This window comes from Toxoplasma gondii, chromosome XI (genome assembly GCF_000006565.2).
Source record: "Toxoplasma gondii ME49 chromosome XI, whole genome shotgun sequence".
NCBI classification, from domain to species: Eukaryota; Apicomplexa; class Conoidasida; order Eucoccidiorida; family Sarcocystidae; genus Toxoplasma; species Toxoplasma gondii.
The window spans coordinates 2,011,396-2,029,296 of NC_031479.1; the positions used below are offsets into that span (position 1 = coordinate 2,011,396).

The 17,901-nt window shown below is 50.2% G+C and overlaps 2 protein-coding genes across 2 annotated transcripts; both read right to left on the reverse strand.

Moving 5' to 3' along the window:
* Window positions 1-1,530: 1,530 nt before the first annotated feature.
* TGME49_311370 (methylmalonate-semialdehyde dehydrogenase [acylating], putative) lies at window positions 1,531-11,811 on the reverse strand. Its single transcript, XM_018782669.1, has 12 exons — window positions 11,777-11,811; window positions 6,372-11,379; window positions 5,679-5,859; window positions 5,366-5,559; window positions 4,914-5,057; window positions 4,368-4,449; window positions 4,020-4,106; window positions 3,545-3,694; window positions 2,943-3,154; window positions 2,457-2,540; window positions 2,172-2,246; window positions 1,531-2,005 (listed from the first exon to the last, which is right to left on the reverse strand). The coding sequence occupies exons 2-12, from the start codon at window positions 6,756-6,758 to the stop codon at window positions 1,841-1,843; spliced, it is 1,761 nt and encodes a 586-aa protein (XP_018635524.1). The 5' UTR covers window positions 6,759-11,379; window positions 11,777-11,811; the 3' UTR covers window positions 1,531-1,840.
* Window positions 11,812-12,335: 524 nt separating this feature from the next.
* On the reverse strand, window positions 12,336-15,781 carry TGME49_311375 (hypothetical protein; the record flags this gene model as incomplete). The annotated part of the gene is made up of 7 exons (XM_018782670.1): window positions 12,336-12,429; window positions 12,668-12,712; window positions 12,858-12,942; window positions 13,326-13,371; window positions 13,891-13,932; window positions 14,550-14,601; window positions 15,690-15,781. The coding sequence occupies 7 exons, from the start codon at window positions 15,779-15,781 to the stop codon at window positions 12,336-12,338; spliced, it is 456 nt and encodes a 151-aa protein (XP_018635523.1).
* Window positions 15,782-17,901: the final 2,120 nt, after the last annotated feature.

Consider the following 17,901-nt stretch of genomic DNA (forward strand, 5'->3'; position numbering starts at 1 on the left):
GCCTAGCGTAGACCCACTGGTCCAGCAACTGTTGGCAAGAGCGAGAGGTTGAACCGTCCAAGGTAAGGATGGTTGTCATGTGCCATTGAAACACATGTACATCACATCGACTTCACCCTACATCTTCGTTTAGGGTTCAGGCGTAAATAAGATTAGACGTGTAATTCCCACAGCCGTCGGCCGCTCTTAGACAGGGTCCCGACGTTATTGCCGTCAAGGTGGAGTAAACACAACACAAGATCGTGGGTATTGTTTCGACGCAGCCAGAGCGCGATTCACCTCCTGATGTGCCCCTCGCTTTTGCAGTAGTCCTGCTCGTCAGTCACGCACTGACCCACTCAAAGTCAGGAAACACGCCTCGACACCGAGAAGTGTACCATCCAGCTGGGACACCACGAAAACTTTCGATCACCTTGGGAGAAACTCAAAAGAGTACGGGGCAACCTGATAGCTATGTTTTTTCTAACCAGACGATGGCAACAGACGCGGTGGGCTTCTCACTTCCGTTGCACCGCCATAAATAACAAGTGGCGACAGAGACAGCTACCAACCCGCTTTTCTATGTAGCCTGCGAGTTTTCAGCTGTCGTTTCTCATGATATGCTTGTGGGGGAGAAACAAGCGACCATCTTTACCTTGCCACTCTCCAAATCACCGTACAATGAGAGATATCCTACACTGGGGCACTGCATTAGTAGAAGTGTGATATTCGTGGACTGCCTTCCATCTCATTCGTCGACTCTCAGTGTTAATTGTGAGAAGCCTCAGTAAACTTCCCAATGGTGGAATTTCTCAAGAGATTCTGCATCCACCAGACAGCATTTGGTGTCGGCGGCTTGCAGCTGACTAACTGAAGTGTAGAGGTTTTCTTCACATCAACTTCAACTAACGAGGAGGCTCTTCGATTTTATGGTACTTATGCTGCTCAAGCCCATCCCTGCATCAAGGCGAGCTGCTGAAGCAGATGCTGGTGTTGGTATCGACAGGTGCACTGTAGGTGGAAGCGTTCAGATCGCAATTCCGTGTATTGTCGTATAGAATTTCTTCACGCATCAGCGGATGTTCTTCCACCCAGTCTTTCCTACAGTGCCCCTTCAATATCAGCCGCTCCAATACGACTACGTGACACTTTTTCTGCTGCCAGTGCTCCAGCAACACCTTTCCGCGTTTACCGCTCGTGTTGCCTTTGATGACGGAGGGGCCATGTCTACAACTTTGTGCCGGGCAGTTGGCTCCACCAACAACAACTATCATGCGACAGATACGCTATCGGTCGCACGGCTGCGTGTGGTTCCATTTTACGGACTTCGCATACCTCCCCTGCGAAGAAATCGCTAATCACTGCGAGTCCGTAAAAGCGAAAAACGACACACTGTTTACCGGAGGTAGTCTGCAATCTCGGTGGACTGAACGCCGTGTTTGGTAACAGCATCCAACGGACATCATGGAACGCGACACGCTACACAGAGGCAATTACGAGGGGGGCGCGTGACGGACTGCTTACCCTCCTGCTGTAGTGCTCGCAACAGTATGCCTTAAATATGCAGGGCTTTTGTCCTGTTGCAGTCCTTCGTCATCTTATCCTTACTAGGACACTACGAAACCACATTCGGCAGGGTCACGTTTGAGGCTGCTTGGTCCGGTAAAACTGCCCAAATGTCGCGTGTACAACACCCAGTAACACTGATTCATGCAGGACTGCCTTGAAACTGCGCGTTGCTCGTTTCGAGTGAACACAGAACATCAGTGTTTCCTGACAATCGTCGCCGCTGGTTAGTCGATCCTTGGCCGTAAGGCGCTGTAATCGCCGTTTTAGTCGATTAACCGGCACGCACCCGAAACTAGTGACAGCCACTCCCCCTCCAACGGGCAGTGATCGTTTTGGTCCGTGTGTAGAATTCGGCGCCCATTTTGCCGTTGAAGTGAAGAGCTCCACGCATGCTGTCGTTCCAGCCGGTGAAGGAGAAACTTGGGAGAGGAAGGGGTACCGGAACATTTATTCCCACCTTTGCAGCAGACAGTCAAGCACCACGGGAAAACGAAGACAATCGGGACAGTGGCCAACACACCCAGGTATAATTGACAGGCTCGAAGGATGCTTCACCGGATTGCATTGCTAATGAGAGAGCGTAAATCTTATTCAGAACTGATGCGGAAGCCGTGCTCACTCACTTGTCCGACAGCAACAGACTGCTGGAAGAAGCGAGCTGTTGAACCGCTTCGTGTGAAAATAGCCGAGCCATTCCCCTGAACCCCAGGAAGAAACATGTCGACAAAAAACATGTGGTTCTTGCATCCTGAAAAACGTCAGGGGCGTCACTTTCTTTTGGCTTCTGACAATTGCAACAGGAATGTCCTAACGGTGCTCAGAAACGACAGTTTTTTCGAGGAACCAGACGCGTACAAGAACAGATGGCTGTGCCATGCATTCGTGGCGTCGGCAAATCCTGGACTCACGTATTTGTTTGTGTTCACGAGGTCCACTGCCTCTTGGATAGAATTGACCTTCTTAACGCAGAGAACTGGCCCGAACAGTTCCTCCTGGGTGAAAGACAAACACACAAGAGAAAACAGTTCCAACGGTTAATGCCAGCTCACTGTACATGGTGTTGAACCGGACGACGACATCCTATTCCCTAACAAAAATGTTCGTCAAAAGATGACCAGCTTCCACAGTTTTGTATGCCGTGTGCCATTCGAATACAGTGCGGTTTCATATCTGTCATTTCCTGCACGTGAACACAGGCAACAAACGGTCTTTCGTACCAGTACACGTGATTTCGAGCAATCAACGCAAATGCAATATCAATCAGATGTCAGCATCTTGCAAGATTAATGTACTGTGTCTGATGTTGTCAACGGCGGCGACATTGCTCTGAGGAGCCCAGCTCTCTCAGGAAAAGACCAAAGGTCTCTTAAAGCAGGGTGATATTGCTTGACTACCTTGTAGGCAGTGATGTTCAGATGAGGAATCTCCAAAACTGTGGGACCGAGAAAGTTGCCGTTAGGAAAACCTTCCACGACAGGATGAAGACCGTCCAGTAGAAGCTTTGCACCCTCACGAATGCTCTGCTTCACCGCCGCTTTGATTCGAATCTTTGATTCCTTGGAAATCAGCGGCCCAACATCGACGCTCGGGTCGCTGCCCGGACCAACTGAGTAAAAAAAAACAGACTATGACTTTCATCGCCGGGATCCAGTACTTCCTTTGAACTTCAAGGTTGTCGTATGCTCGAATGTGTGGAAGACCTAACGGCATCTCAACAGTTGAAACTGGCCAGGTGCTGCTGTCCGGAGACGCAACCGTGCCTTGTTGAGGACAGTCGGATGTGGCGACTGGCACCATCATATCGACGGAGAAGTCACTGACAACTAAAGTGACGAACACGGGACACGAGAGAGTGTGTGGCAGGAGACGAACGACGAGTAGAAATTCCTTTGGTAACCATCTCCTCTTTGCTGCCAGAAAACACGGGAAATCGCTAGACATACGCAAAATAAAAAGCTCACCTCTACTGAATTATAAGGTAGCATGAACGACTTGCCTTTTAAAGCACTTGCAACGAGTAGGAGGTCTTCCAACCAGTTTCCGGCATCGCCAACCAATAGCAGCACTGAAGTAGACATGCACCGCTGGCCTGCTTCACCGAACGCCGCAGTTACAACTCCATTGAGAGCTTCTTCCTTGTCAGCATCTGCGTTATCCACACCATCGAAACATGACGTGCGAAAACACCGATGCCTCCGTGTGACCGCAAAAGACAGGTTCTCCTAGTGTATGGCATGGACGGATCATTCGCTGCTTTACCGAAATTACTCATCCGTGTATGCAAACATCCTGAAGAACCAGTGAACCTAATCCGGTTCCCTGTGCAGTCGTCGAACCGCGACAAGTGGAAGTCAGCTTGTTGCTTAATATTTCGCAAGCACAGTCACACACGAATGTTTATTCAGTATGACCCTGAGGGGTCACATCGAAGCGGGGGTTTTCTGGGGGCGCGTAACCCGGCTGGTTCATACCTGGCATGACAACAGCATGGTTTTTCGCCCCCATGTTGCATTGTGCTCGTTTCCCGGATTCTCCGCAAAGCTTGTAAATCAATTCTCCTGGTAAAACGTAGGAACAACCCGGAGAAGATACCATTCCAAGTCTTGGAGTTCTTAATGCATCAAGAAAATACAATCTTCATCCAGAAAGAGGCTCAGTAGAGGCACACAATTCACACAATTCTCTCAGACCATCGGTGCAAGTTTAGCAACCGCAGTTCCAGTCTCGGTTATCCAGGCCCGCACTCAGAAGGGGTTCCCTACAGTTTTTGGCCTCACACACAACCAGACAAATAACGCAGTCCTCTGAAATACAATTACCTGCTTTGTTGTTGCCTACGAAAGAAACTGCAGCGACGCTGGGTGCCGTGCAGAGAATGTTTGCAGTCCGTGCGTCTCCGTGCTGAATAAGCAGAAAGCTTCGATGCCACAGACGTCTTCTGGACAAAGACATTTTGCCTATTCACCCGGGCTAGCACGTGGAAGCCAATAGTGCCTCCAGCCAGGACTCACCCACCGCTCCCGGGATCAAGAGCGGGGCACACGTCAAAGCCGTCAAGGCTCTTCATGTCCGACTCAAAAAGAGATATATGTTGTTGCAAGCACAAGAATGGTGTCCTTGAATTGATACGAGGCAACGAAATCTGGAAACAAGCCTAACCAGATGGTCTGTCCACGCCAGATGGGCAAGCATGTATGACCCCGCCTACTTCAGCCTGACAAAGGGTACCAGAATTTGTAACGACGGCAGCCTACAAGCAGCTGTGATTTCCTGCGCTCAGGCTTCTTTGTAGAGAGAGCACCATGCAGCACTCCTCGGGAATTACTCGAAACTACACAAGCGTGGATACATCGTCTTCGGCTTACCACAACGTTAACGACACCCTTTGGCCAGCCAGCTTCTTGAACGAAACTCATGAGCTTTGCTGCCGCCAGAGGAGTCCTTTCGGACGGCTTTAGCAAGAATGTGTTTCCAGCTAAGCACGCGACTGGGAACATCCATAGTGGAATCTGCGAGGCACAAAAATTGTGATGATCATTTCAGAAAATCATTTATGTTCTTTGACACAACGTCGATTACTACTCGTCCTGCAAACTCTTAGCCCCTGCGCATGTTTAGGACACTACGAGCAATATGCAGCCCGTCTGCCTCCAGCCCGCTCAGTAGGTCCACTTGCAAACCCCGCAGGAGCCACGAGAAATAATACCACGTGTTGCGAGCATGTTCAGACACCGCAGGTACTCTCTAACATTACAGAATCTACGATACTGGCACACGAAGAACTGGACAATGGAGCACCGTATATTTTCCCACCTACCATGGCGGGAAAATTGAAAGGTGTGATGCCGCAGCAGACGCCAAGTGGGAGCTTGTATGTGAAGCAGTCCATACCATCAGCTATGTTATGCAAATTGTCGCCTCGCAGGAAAGGAGAGGCTGATACCGTTTCTTCTACGGCTTCAATTCCACGCCTGACTTCACCTTGTGCATCGAGCAGCGTCTTCCCGTGTTCTGAGCACAGGACATTTGCAATTGGCTCACACATCCTAGGCTCGAGCGCTTGACGCCCCCGCCGTTGCTTGACCAAGAAAGTCTGCAATTTTATGACTCCACCCCTGAATCGTGCGCACCTCGAGTGATGATGTTAGCAAGGTCATCCTTCCCGTTTTCTAAAGCATGCAAAAAGGAGAGAAGAAACTTCTTCCTTTGCGCCAGACTCATCTGCCTCCACCCTGCTTGGGCTGAGTGGCAGCTTCGGATCGCAGTGTGAACCTCGGCGTCCAAGGGTTGGGGGTTCACCGCCAGCAAGTCCTGTTTAATTTCAACACCGTCAAGAAACACGAATTTGTGCAACTCCGCTGCGAGTTCCCCTGATTTTGGCCGTGGGAGTTTCCAATCAAGTTGATACCCTACTGACAACAGTTAGACTGGAAGCAGACGCGCTACACACAAGGCAAAAATAACTTCGTGTCAGACTGGAAATGCCTTTTTCTACCAACCGTCACTATCATATAGGTTTTTGCTCGCTTTCGCTCCCGGCCACCCACAGTTGAATTTCAGTAAACGTGTCCACATCCAAAGCCAAAACAGTGAAATTAACTTGACACTGCCGATCCCTACAAATACGGCATCTGTTCTGTTTCAGTCGTAAGCCTAGATGCTACAGAGCGGAAACATCTTCTCAAAGGAGCAAGAGGAAGCGATGACGTGCTGCCCCGAAATCTTGTATCCTAGCCATCCTAGTTCCCCACTTCTTGCGTGTACAGTTGTTCGACATTTCACCCTACGTTCAGATTCCTCTAGGTTATGAGTCCCGCGCCTACGTTGGTTGAAGGGCAATGCACGAGATGAACCTGGTCCTTATTGGCGATGTTTGTTTTGCTCGTAACAAACTCGTTGTCTATGAACATCGGGACTTTCCCGTCTTTCATGCAAGGAAGCAGTGATCGTAGGGTTGTGGACATGGCTCTCGTTCCTGGGTGGCGATGGCTCAAAAGTCGGGTTTCACGTCTCTGGAAATATGAAAGAGGGGAAACACTTGAAGGCAGCACTGCAGTCAGCGTCATCGGCGTGCACAATTTTGCCCGACTCGTGACTGGTGAAACTGCTGGTGAAGCCACGCGGACAACGTACGGACGGTGACGGGCGACCGAGCCAGAGTCACGCACAGCGCCGAAAGAGCTTGCTCGTTGCCACGACGATGTCCACATGGTGCTGTCCCCAGTCGAACTTTCGAGAAACTGCTTATGAGTGTCACTGGCTTTGCACCAACTGAAGGCGCAGCGAGTGGCCACACTGATGACTTAGCAAGCAGGGCAAAGAACTACGTGGCGACAACGCAACAGTAACGACGAGTGTTACAGACCCAGCAACGTCCTCGACACTCATCTGTCCCTTCAGAAGCGATTTTTAACTATCGCCGGACTGCTTTTCGCTGGAAGACATCACAGACTTGTCTTCGAGGGAGGCACAATATGACCGCAAATAGCGGAGAAACAAGTTACGAGAGAACAAGGCCAAAAGTTTTTCGAAGCTCAAGTGAGCCGCACACACCTACGTATGGCTAGAAACCGTTACACTACGTTGAAAAGTCGAGACCCTCGCAATGAACGTCGTAGAAAGACCACATTACATTCGACACTCTTGCTACGAGAATCTAGGGGCAAAAAACTGCGTATTTCCCTGTTTCATCCTCCGGTGACAGGAGCCTTCTCACGAACCCGAGAGTGCGAGAAGATTCGTCACCTGCGGCCGCAGTGGTCGGGGAGGCGCCTGCCACTGCACCCAATGCCGAAATGGCTAGCAAGGCGTGCCGGTCCCTGCTCTATGTACAATGGTCGCAATGCCTTTGTAAGATACAGCGCGAAATACTACTACGATGGATATCATCGTGTCCAGCAACGTCAGTCGTGCGAAAGCTCTCGGTGGTCGCTCGCGACTGTAGATATGCCGTTCAGAGAGTAATCAGATTACTCGCGACGACTTTCCTGAGGGCTTTTAGCATCTGAATTTGAATATGTCTCGCCTGTTTTCCATCGCATGACACTTGTTGTGTTTGCTAGGCCTCTTAGCCGTGTTAGGCCAATGTGGGAAAGACGGTGGTTCTCGAGTTCTGAGGTACTACCGGACTTGTATCCACTATCACTCGCGTTTCTTGTTTAATCCGTAGCACTCGCCGCCTCAACTACCACACACTAAACGAATACCCAGAATACGATATTCTGACTGGACATAGCACACCGAGGGAATGGTGGAACATAAGCCAAGGTAATATGAACTGAAAATTCATTCACAAGGTCCCTTTCCACTGCTGGGTTTCGCTGATTGTGGGAATGGTGGGAAACCGACACATTCAACGTACCAGTTGAGCCCGCTTATCTTCTACGCCACCGAGTTATCGCCCCAAATACTGCAATAAGTTAGCTGTATTGCGGGGTTGCTCACACGGTCACTGTCAGTGCCGAACAGCTCATGAGCGCTTCCGGCCTTTGGAAATGTCCGGAACGTCTTAGCTGCCCTCACTAAGAACCACCATCCCCCTTCGACGGGGGACTCGTGGTGAAAGTAAAATAGCTTCAGGGCATTACGAACATAGAGATCTTCTCGGCAGCCGTTAGCGGCTTGCAAGTTCTTGTAGACGAGGCCTCTTTCGCGCACTGTTTACAAACCTTTGAGGCTGACTCATATATCCTTTTGTGATAGGCCAGAGGCACGAGTGACACCGGTGCCGAAGAGGTAAATGCCAGTGTGCCTTGTTTCTGAGGGACGCGGCGTTCTTCTCCGGCTCCACGCAAATAGTGGCTGCTGTCAGGGTCCTGCTGGCAGCCATTGTTCGATGATGAAATCATGCCAGCAATCCGCTGTTGAATTCTTTGCTGCAGCGCCGAAGCAGCCGTTTGGGTAGCTACAGTAGCTGTTGCATTGCAAGCCGTTACGTCAGCCGTGCGCAAATAGTTCTCTGAGGAGCCTCTTGGCGGGAAATTTGGTTCACTTGGCAACAGTGTGGCAGCATCTACGGCAGTGTTTTTTCCAGGCGTGTTTATTTCGACTTGCTGGTGAGCGGGTTGGCCAACCGCCTCAGCAAGAAACTGTGTCTGGTAGACATCCCAGTTGTAGGACGGTCGCAAAGGATTCACATGACGCCTGGTCTTCAGTCCGTTTCTCTGCGTATCTGCCTGTGCGAAGGGGGAAAGAACGACATGCCAACTTGGAAGTCCCATTCCAATGCCCCACCTCGGCAGAGAGTACGTCGACCCGGCTGGAAATTTTGATTTCTCTAGTCTTTCATGAGTCATTACCCATATCGTAAGACAGAGGACTTCAAGCCTAAGCGAGTGATGCTACCGCAGATGCCTGGCAATCACCTGAGCTCCCTGGATGTCGGCAGTTGAGTATATGTCAACCCCTCCTTTCTTCGGTTTCAAGGGTATGCACCTGTCAGCCAGTACAAATCCAACGCAGTAGACATACTACCCTGTATTCGGAGAGCACGCAGTTATATATCGATGCGTCGTCCAGCTTGTAGCACGCACTAAACGCAAGTGGCTGCTGTGAAAGCCGCCAGGGACTCCGGTAGCTACGTTCACTGTGACAGTCCGTTCCAAAATACAGTCAATGACCAGCCGCCGACTGCCGTTTTGAGGTCGTCCAGGAATAACGAAGAAACGCACCGTGGAGAGAGACAGATACACTGGTCCGTCAGAATAGCTGCCCTATTTCGTGTGCGGACATGCCAAATATCGTTTGACGATCGGAAACAATTGCCGCTCTTCTTCAGTTCTCACAGTTATTTTGGAAACTGTAGGACGTTGGGTCACTGGAACAGCACCACCAGTAACAGCTTCCGGAAAATGCTAATTTCTATCCGACACTGTGGTTTGAGTGAAGCGTTTTCTCGACAGCCTTTCACGTTCGACTTATCTGCAAGCATCTAAGCTTTCACTGCACTCGTTGTGCCGTTTCTGTGTAGTCCCGGCAAAGCGCGATTGTTTGATTAGGTCGCTTACGTTTCCATAAGTTCCTCATCTAGGTCCAAGTGGCCAGTCATAGCTCAGAGCTGAACGCCTCTAGACAAACAGCTTCTCAGCTGCTTGGTCCCACCCCAGCCATAGCTTCTGGCAGCACTACACGGTATCGCCCCCGAAGATGCCTACTGCTCTTACTATAGTTATCGGCATTATCAGGATAAGGCGGAGTCAGAAATACCTTGAGCTTGTTGCACCAGCGATATCTTCTGTTATCAAAGGGTAGAATGGAGATCGTACAGCCCTCGCGTGCACCCGGGGACGGCTCTTCTCAATATGACCTGTTATACGCGTACACATGGTTGAGCTCTGTCGGTCGCCGTACAATTACGTCATGCCTCGGCTCCACCGCCAAGGATTTCGTCAGTACAACTGAATATGACATTTGTATACCGCTTTCAGGGCTCACTTACTTCGTAGCTAGCTGGCAAAACTCAATCGACCGTCACCAGTAGCCGTAACCATCCTGGAGTGATGCACACACCGTGCCATAGCTGCCTACTGTGCTACCAGCAGTGTGCGACCAAAGTGCAGTTCGCTGAGAAGTATGGTATGTAGGTGGTGGACGGTTTAGACGAACCTATGACAAGCTGTTTGCCATGATGTTGTGATTCGCCTTTTTCGGCCAAGGCGATAGACTCTTCTGTCCAAATATGAGATGGGACCGTCCAATTCGGCAAAATGTAGCTGCAAACACCCTGACACAATCGAGTTCTCATGCATAGGTAAGGTTCTGGGCTTTGCCGAGTGAGCCACTTCCAGGATGTTATTATGATGACATATCGAAACTTACACAGGGTCGTTGGGGTTATTATGCCTCGCTACGACGTGGTGGGGTCTTTTGGGGCCGTTAATGTCCTGTCAGCATCCCACGCAGAATCACCTTGTCTTAAGCAGCTTGCCGTATGAGGGTACTCTCCGTCGTCGCCACATCCCGAACGCTGGTAACCTGCCAGTGACTGCGGAGTTTTCGCGGGAGGCGGATGGCTTACCTGACAATGTAGAGACGAACTGAGTCTGCATTCTTGGGGTGGGCGGAAGAAACTGGCCCGCAGAACAAGCTGGTTGGGTGTGGAACCCTCAATCTTGTCGATGCTTGAGTCACCTATTCTGTCATCACAGTGAATAGCTACGGTACGTCCTGTGAAGCCTATTGTAAATCCAATCTCTACGTCATCCGTCGCTCGACGCTATCTGTGGATGGTTTTGTCGTTGCACTGTTCGGCACTCCGTTACTCAGAGCGCATATAATCGTGCACAAACACAAACCATATCAACCGACCTGTTGTAGCCTATCAAAGGTGTCAAATATGCTGTCGGCTTTTCCAGAAGAGGAGCCGCCGTTCCTTATTCACGATTGTGGCAGCCAACAACAACCAAGGACAGTTTCGTCTTGCAGTTGCGACAGGAATATCCTTGAGGCTTCAAGCGATCAATGGTGTCTCCATCGTTCGGTTCCACTTTGAGAGGCATCGGTAAGCTCTTGCCATGCTAATCTCGTGTGACAGTGTTCCTCTTCGGCTGCTATGTCTCCCGTTTGCGTCCAAAGAATTATGTACCGTCTCCATAAAGAAGTGCTTTTTGGAGTTTTTTCGCATCCAGTGCCTGGCATAGCCAGGCATGTCTTTACGCCTTCCTTCAACCTGTCTGAAGGCTCTGCCTTACTCCAAATCCCAGCTTACTCATCATTTCCGCGTCTTTTCCTTGGGCCGCGTTCTATGGCCCTGCTGATATCACTGACATTTAGGGTGTCTCTAACAAACTTAAGAGGTGGAGGCTTCTCCTCTTTGTAGGACGGAAGCTTGTACTGACAATACGACAAAAGAGATACCATCGTGCAGGCGTCAGTCTTATCTGCAGAAAATTTACGTCATGTGAAACCTTTCACCTGTATTCTTTAACAGTCGTCAGTCCGCGGTTCGTGTGCGCGTGGGTCCCACGAAGATTAGCTTTTTCTTCATGCTCGCAAGTATCTTTCCCACAAGAAGTCTTCATCGCAGGCACGTGCCTCCCCCCGCTCATTCTGTAGCATCCTGCTACGCGTACGTGAATTTCTATAATGTTTCACAGTGCTGGCGGAAAACAGGAACGACTTTTTGCTTGCTGATCCTGACCGTACAATTTCACCTACACTAGTGGCAGTGTTTATGCTCTACTGCCAGCTGCGAATCAGCAGGAATTTCGATACGACGGTACCTGCCCACCTCAGGGTCCAGAGGGTTGACGACGCGATTGGTCTTGAACCCTGTCGGTTTCGGATAGGCGAACTGGATGTGGCGAAGGTTGCACATGCATTTACGGCTCACAAGACCCTTAGGAATTCTGGATGTGCGAAGGCAAGGCGGGAGGCTGTCGAAGATTAGCTATTCTGTGCGTCTCCGTATTGCATTCTGTCGTCGGTTAATGAAGTGTCTGGGTTCTCCCCTCTAGGAACGCAGAACTAGACAAATGACGCTGTGTAATACACTCCTTTCTATCACAGACGTGTGCCTCAGAGACGATCTCGCTAGGAAGATCCGATACAGAAAGGCTTAGGCGTCAACTAATGCCTCTGTAACTGCCTGCATTTCTGGAAGTGATCCAGGCAAGGGTGACTGCCGTCTTTGCTTGGCCTCGAAGAAACGGTAAGAAAGTTGCATATCAAAACTGCTCGTTCAATAACCACCATATATCCCCGTACTCTTGAGAACGGGAGCCACTGCCGCCGCTGTACGGTGGAGCACTTCGCTTTAGAGCTACCGTGAGGGGGTTGCTACTGGATTGTCAGCACCAATTCCGCCGACTCACCTCGATGTCACGCGTTTGCAGGGACAAATCAGTCGGCCTGGAACCTTCCCGCGGTCTTCTATTGAGGACCCTGTGAAGTACAGATTGCACGATAATAGTATTTTGACACAAAATGGCCTCTCAAAGACAATCGGAAGTGTGGACAGGGAACCGGTCACATTCCGGGCACTGAGTCACAGAGGAAAGGAAACAACAGTGAAAAACTTGGTCGAGGCTCCAGGCTGCTAACTCGAAGCCAGCCTGTGCCATCAGTCGGACAGTGTCATCGTTGCCTCTCTTTGAACACCAAACTGTCTAGAGCTCCTTACGATGTTGCCTCCGATTTAAAAGACGAGTCTCTTCTGGCTGTCAGCCTGCAGACCGGGGAAACAGAGCTTCATAGCGGGACAGATGGTGCTCCCGCCTGTTGACAACGTTGTCTTCGCTGGCTACACCAATTCAGTTAATCCGTAGATTACCGAGATTTAATGTCAGGTTACATCTCATCAGGCAACGTACCGTTCATAAGGGTTCTCCGGAAATGCCCCTTCAATATCTCGTGTTATAAGAGAACCACATTGTCGCGTCCCCTTCCGCGTAAATCCTGAAGTGTGGAATGCGAACAAAAAAAAAAGTTAGTATCTCGGTCAGAGACTGCCAACCCACACACTACATACCCATTCGGGTGTTGTGGTCTCTCTGAGCATCATCAGAAAGTCAAAAGAGTATAGACGCTGCTGGAAGGTAGCAAGCCTAGAACTTGATTCCGTTCGCCTTCGGGAGAGAACATAGACAATAATACCACAGGTCGTCAGAAAGTTGAATCTTTTCGTTGGCCAAGAAATCAGTTGCAAACATCAGCCAGCTTCTCCAGAAAGAATATGTCTGTAGAAGAAATGTGCCCCCTAATTCCTTCAGTGCAGACTGTTTGTCACTTGAGTGCGAGAGGGGATCCTACAGAAGACATGAATTTGCCGACAGACTTACCATGTGGGACATCTTTTGACTTCAGCGTATCCAGGTACATCAAATCCTGTTTATCAACAAAGCGAAGTGGCCCTCCAGAAGATGTATGTTGCATAGTCAACTAGCGACTTCTTCAAAGTTCATTAATCACGGACAGTGTCTCAACGTTCAATGGTGGGCGAAGACGTTGGAGATTGACACATACGCCAGCTGCTCTTCGCTTGCCTCTCCGTAGGTATCTTAGGCACGATAGTTCCCCGTCAGATGAAAGATGCGAGCGGGGTTAAGAACGTCTGAAGACAGTTTGCGTCATACCTACCATCTAAAAATGTGTAAATATATGCAACAGAACTACAATGTTCACGCCCATTGATTCAGTGTCCACGACTAAGTGGCGCGAAACAGAGGTTCTCCTGAAAATTGAAGCGAAATTTCTTGTGAATGACGCCTCTTCCAACTCATTTTTATTAGGCTTGCCGTCAGTCGATGAGGCACTCTCCACCAGCGGAGTTCTACTCTACATGGTAGAGCGATCGATATACCCGTATCGTTCCAAGCGGTGAGCATAGCGAACACGCCTGCTTACCGCGCGCTGGGGAAATGGAAGGGATGCATCTCCGCCTATGATCTGCGACGAGACACGAGTGACAAAAATGCAGGCCACTGAGAACTCATCGCCAGTTTTAAACTGAACCGCTTCTGCCTATCACCTATTGTGCACGAGGGTGACCCCATGCCACACATCTCTCTGCTATGCGTCGGACGCTGGATTTCTGCGGCGCATGACCGAGCGACCAGAACAAGGGGCTTCAAGCGATAGAACTGGAAGAACTATTGGACGACACTGAGTGCGCAAGAACATTGCTCGTACCTGCACAAGACTATCCTTGTCACAGAGGAGCGTTTAGGCAGCGTGGAATCAAAGACCCTTACCATTTTGAAATGACAGAGAGGAAATGTTTGCCTGATAATGGAGCTGACTGTCCGCCCAGTTGTTCATTTGGGAGCAACAAGCGAGATATTTCAGAATCAAGTGACTGACCACGATAGTGTACACACCCTCGTTATTCATCGTTTCTACTGGCCATTTTGTCACACCGCAAAAATCAGTACGTTGCGTGCTTCGGTGGCGAAGCCGGCAGAGGATGCCGACAATTCGGAAACTTGCTCCTTCCTTTGAAGACCTCTTCCTGAGTTCAAAAGCGAACGGAGATTCAAAGATTTTCGACCACCAGCCTCATTTACCTGCCTTCCTATTGCGCAGGGAGTTAGGCGGATGCCCACTACTTGCTGAGTGCTGCGCACAACCACAAGGCGGAGGCTCGGAGACGATGAGATTCTCACGTGGACAAGTTCTTTCGATAAACTCGGCCATTGGACCACTGTCTATTGCGGGACTGCGACCGAGATTGATTCTTGGCACCACCCTTCAAGTGTTACACGACAATGTCTGCATAGAAATAAGCGCTTGCGCCGGCCTATGCCACCAGCACATTGCTGCAAGAGGATGCTCATAAAGCCGTATGTTAAATTTAAGCCCCGCATCTACTGCCCCACCGTGTGACCACTTGACTAGCACCGCTGAGACATGCATAAAGCAACTTCCTTGGCGAGCACATATTTTCGTGCATCACCCAAGGTTAGCAGGAAAATCGTGCGCCGCTGATGCTCTCTAACTCGCGTAACTACGATAACTTTCCAGCGCTCGTGCCCACAAAACATCGAAGATTTCGGGCAACTTTGGCTCGACAACTGCGACGAATTGGGGCTTCAGAGATGAACATCGTCCATTTCAACAGGCGTTAGTTCATCGAGTGGTTGAGAGGCAGCTTTCGATTGGAGTCATCCTTCAGTTTTTCTGCCGTCTGTTACCCAACAACTACTGTACATTGCGATTCGTCGGCGTACTTCGCTCCTGTAGCCGTCCTACTGTCTGTGGAGGGTGCACGCAAGTGCATTCCGCTAGTCAGTGCCTCCCATCAACACGGGACGCGCCGGTAGACCCCAGCGATGCAAAGTGGAGCTGGGTCCGCACACCCGGTAATTCTTCGAAAAGTTGGTAATGATTTTAGAAACTCACCGTAGCGCTGTTGGTCTTGACCTTGATTTTTGCCAGCTCAGGAGCGTAGGTTCTCAACTGTTTTCGCAGTTTTGGAATCACGCCCACTCAGTGCCGCAGACAGAACAGCGCCAGTGCAATAATGCAGTAGAACACACCGACGGGTACAGCTCGTTTTGTCCCTGTTACTTCATGTTTTGCCCGACAGGACAGACAAAATATTTTCGTGGACCACAAAAGAGATACTTTGAAGAGCACGATTCTGCGGTGATGTGCGGACGAACGAACACAGTAACTTCCTCTGAAGACAGGGTACCCTTTCATACCCCACTACCACCGAGCGGCTGTCACCGGGGAACAGCAGGGATGGACTAAAGGCCCGTATCTGCAGTGTTGCACACTGCGGGTTACCTTGCATTTTGCTTCCAACGATATGCCGTGAAACGTACAAAAAAACATCTACTTTGCCTCCATATGTCGCCTGAGGAAAAGAACCCCGTTGGCAATCGTCTGTCAAAACTCGCACAATTTGCCGACTATACAGCTGTTTCAGCGTGGTTTTCCGCGTTACAGGGTGCCTAAACTGTGGCGCATCTTCTAGGCAACTACAGATCCACCCTTCAGGATACAATCACATTTCCTCGGCAGTAACCTGGATCCCCTTGGAAAAGTGTGTTGCCTTGAAGGAAAGGAAGTGCAGCCATTAGGCGCAGAAAGACTGCAGTCGATACCCGTTAGTAACAGACAACTCTTGCCAGACTTTCCGCGGGCGAACGGCAGACTCGGGACAACCCGATTCCGACACCGAACGACCGTGTAGGTATTCAACAGATGCCTTATATTGGGTGTCCACGGGCATTGGGCAGGCACGGGACCACCGAGCGTTACCCCCTGTTCTTCGGGACGGCACCATCACTGAGTTTGATCAATGAAGAACTAAAGTATTGACCGGAAAGAGAAGGACCACTAATATTCAGCGTTGTTGGTTCTTCTGCATATGGCTACAGAGGCTATTCTTCGCCAGCCAGCCGTCTCTGACACTTTGTTGCAAACGTTTGAGGGGATGATCGACGACGAGGAGTCGACTCTCCCACTAGCACACACGTGACGGTTTTGACTCGAGGACGCCGCTGTGGGGGTTTACGGTTAGCTACAATCATTTTTTTTGCTTTGCATTCTCTGCATTCGCTTTCTCGTACTCCGATGTACCGAGTAACAAGCTCCTCGAAAACGTTTTGTGTCTTTCCTTTGCTTTGAATTACTGGCGTCTACGATACGCTGCAGCGCAATTTCACCGTCCGTACCGAACTCCGCAGGGAGTCAAGTCCTTACAAAGTGTTTCTTACGACGGTTCGCACAGCTTTGAAACAAGACACTTTCTTTTGTGGCAGAGTGACCGAATCGGCGGTTCCTTCCCTACCCAGAGTCCCAAGTGCCCGTGTGACATGGCTGCTGGTTATGGTAAAGGAAAAGTTGGTAACAGCTGACGTTTTCAACACATCCTTGGCGGCGTTATCGACACCGCCAAAGCATCAAATCAGTGAAACACTGGAAGACCCGGTTCGCTGCAAGTGTCTTGCTCCCACAATGGCCTTAAACTGTTTCATTCGAGGAAAATCTACAATTTCTACCGCAACTCGTCACTCATATATGCGCCTTTGCTTTCTTGCACCTTCCGTCTGTGCCTTTGTTCTCCGGTTTTGGCTTGAATGAGTAAGAGATTGACCGACGAGAGCGACCACTCAGTCATTTTTTGAGCTGTGTAGCTACCTGTAATACCTCAGGCATTCATGCTGAAGTTCGAACTTTTTTCCTGAACGGCGGCTTTCTGACGCCCTCCCTGTTCATCCCCTTGTGCGCTCTGAAGGAGACAGGCTTGAAGCACTACATTTGGGAAACATTTTTCCCACGCGTAGATTCATGGAGCAGCAAGCACTACAAATGTGGTGAAAGAACTTCCTCCAGGTTATGATCGTTGTCTTACCCGGCACCCGGCGAAACAGCCCAGGAAGACGACCCGCGGCATGTCGCAGGCAGGTTTTTGACTTGAAAAGGCAAGGGCACTGGATGGTGAAAGAATTTCCTCCAGGTTATGATCGTTGTCTTACCCGGCACCCGGCGAAACTGCCCAGGAAGACGACCCGCGGCATGTCGCAGGCAGATTTTTGACTTGAAAAGGCAAGGGCACTGGATGGTAGTTCACAGTAATCCAGCGAGGCGAAGAGGAGGTACGTAAACGAGGCACAAGCGAAGTTCCGTACGGAACAATAACGGATTCCTGTCAGATCGAAGCCACCGCCTTCAGGTCTCTAACCTCCGTCCTGTCAGGAAGCTTACCACATCTTCTTCTTTTGACTCCGCGTCTCTGCATCCAATTTTACGGGGATCGCTTGTTGTTGGTGTTTTCCACGTCGACCACGCCTGGTACGGGGCGTAGTAGCCCCACTACGCAATGGCGTTCGAGACATCCAAGGACACTAGTGGAGCCAGTTCGAATTTTGTGTCTCGGAAAATAGTGCGTACCGTCAGGCTGCACAC

Coding starts and splice junctions, on each gene's coding strand:
- TGME49_311370 (XM_018782669.1), bottom strand. CDS start 6,758: ATGTGGACATCGTCGTGGCAACGAGCAAGCTCTTTCGGCGCTGTGCGT. Junction 4,450..4,913: donor AGGGTGTCGTTAACGTTGTG/GTAAGCCGAAGA, acceptor CTGCTTATTCAG/CACGGAGACGCACGGACTGC. Junction 3,695..4,019: donor CCATGCTGTTGTCATGCCAG/GTATGAACCAGC, acceptor TGGATAACGCAG/ATGCTGACAAGGAAGAAGCT.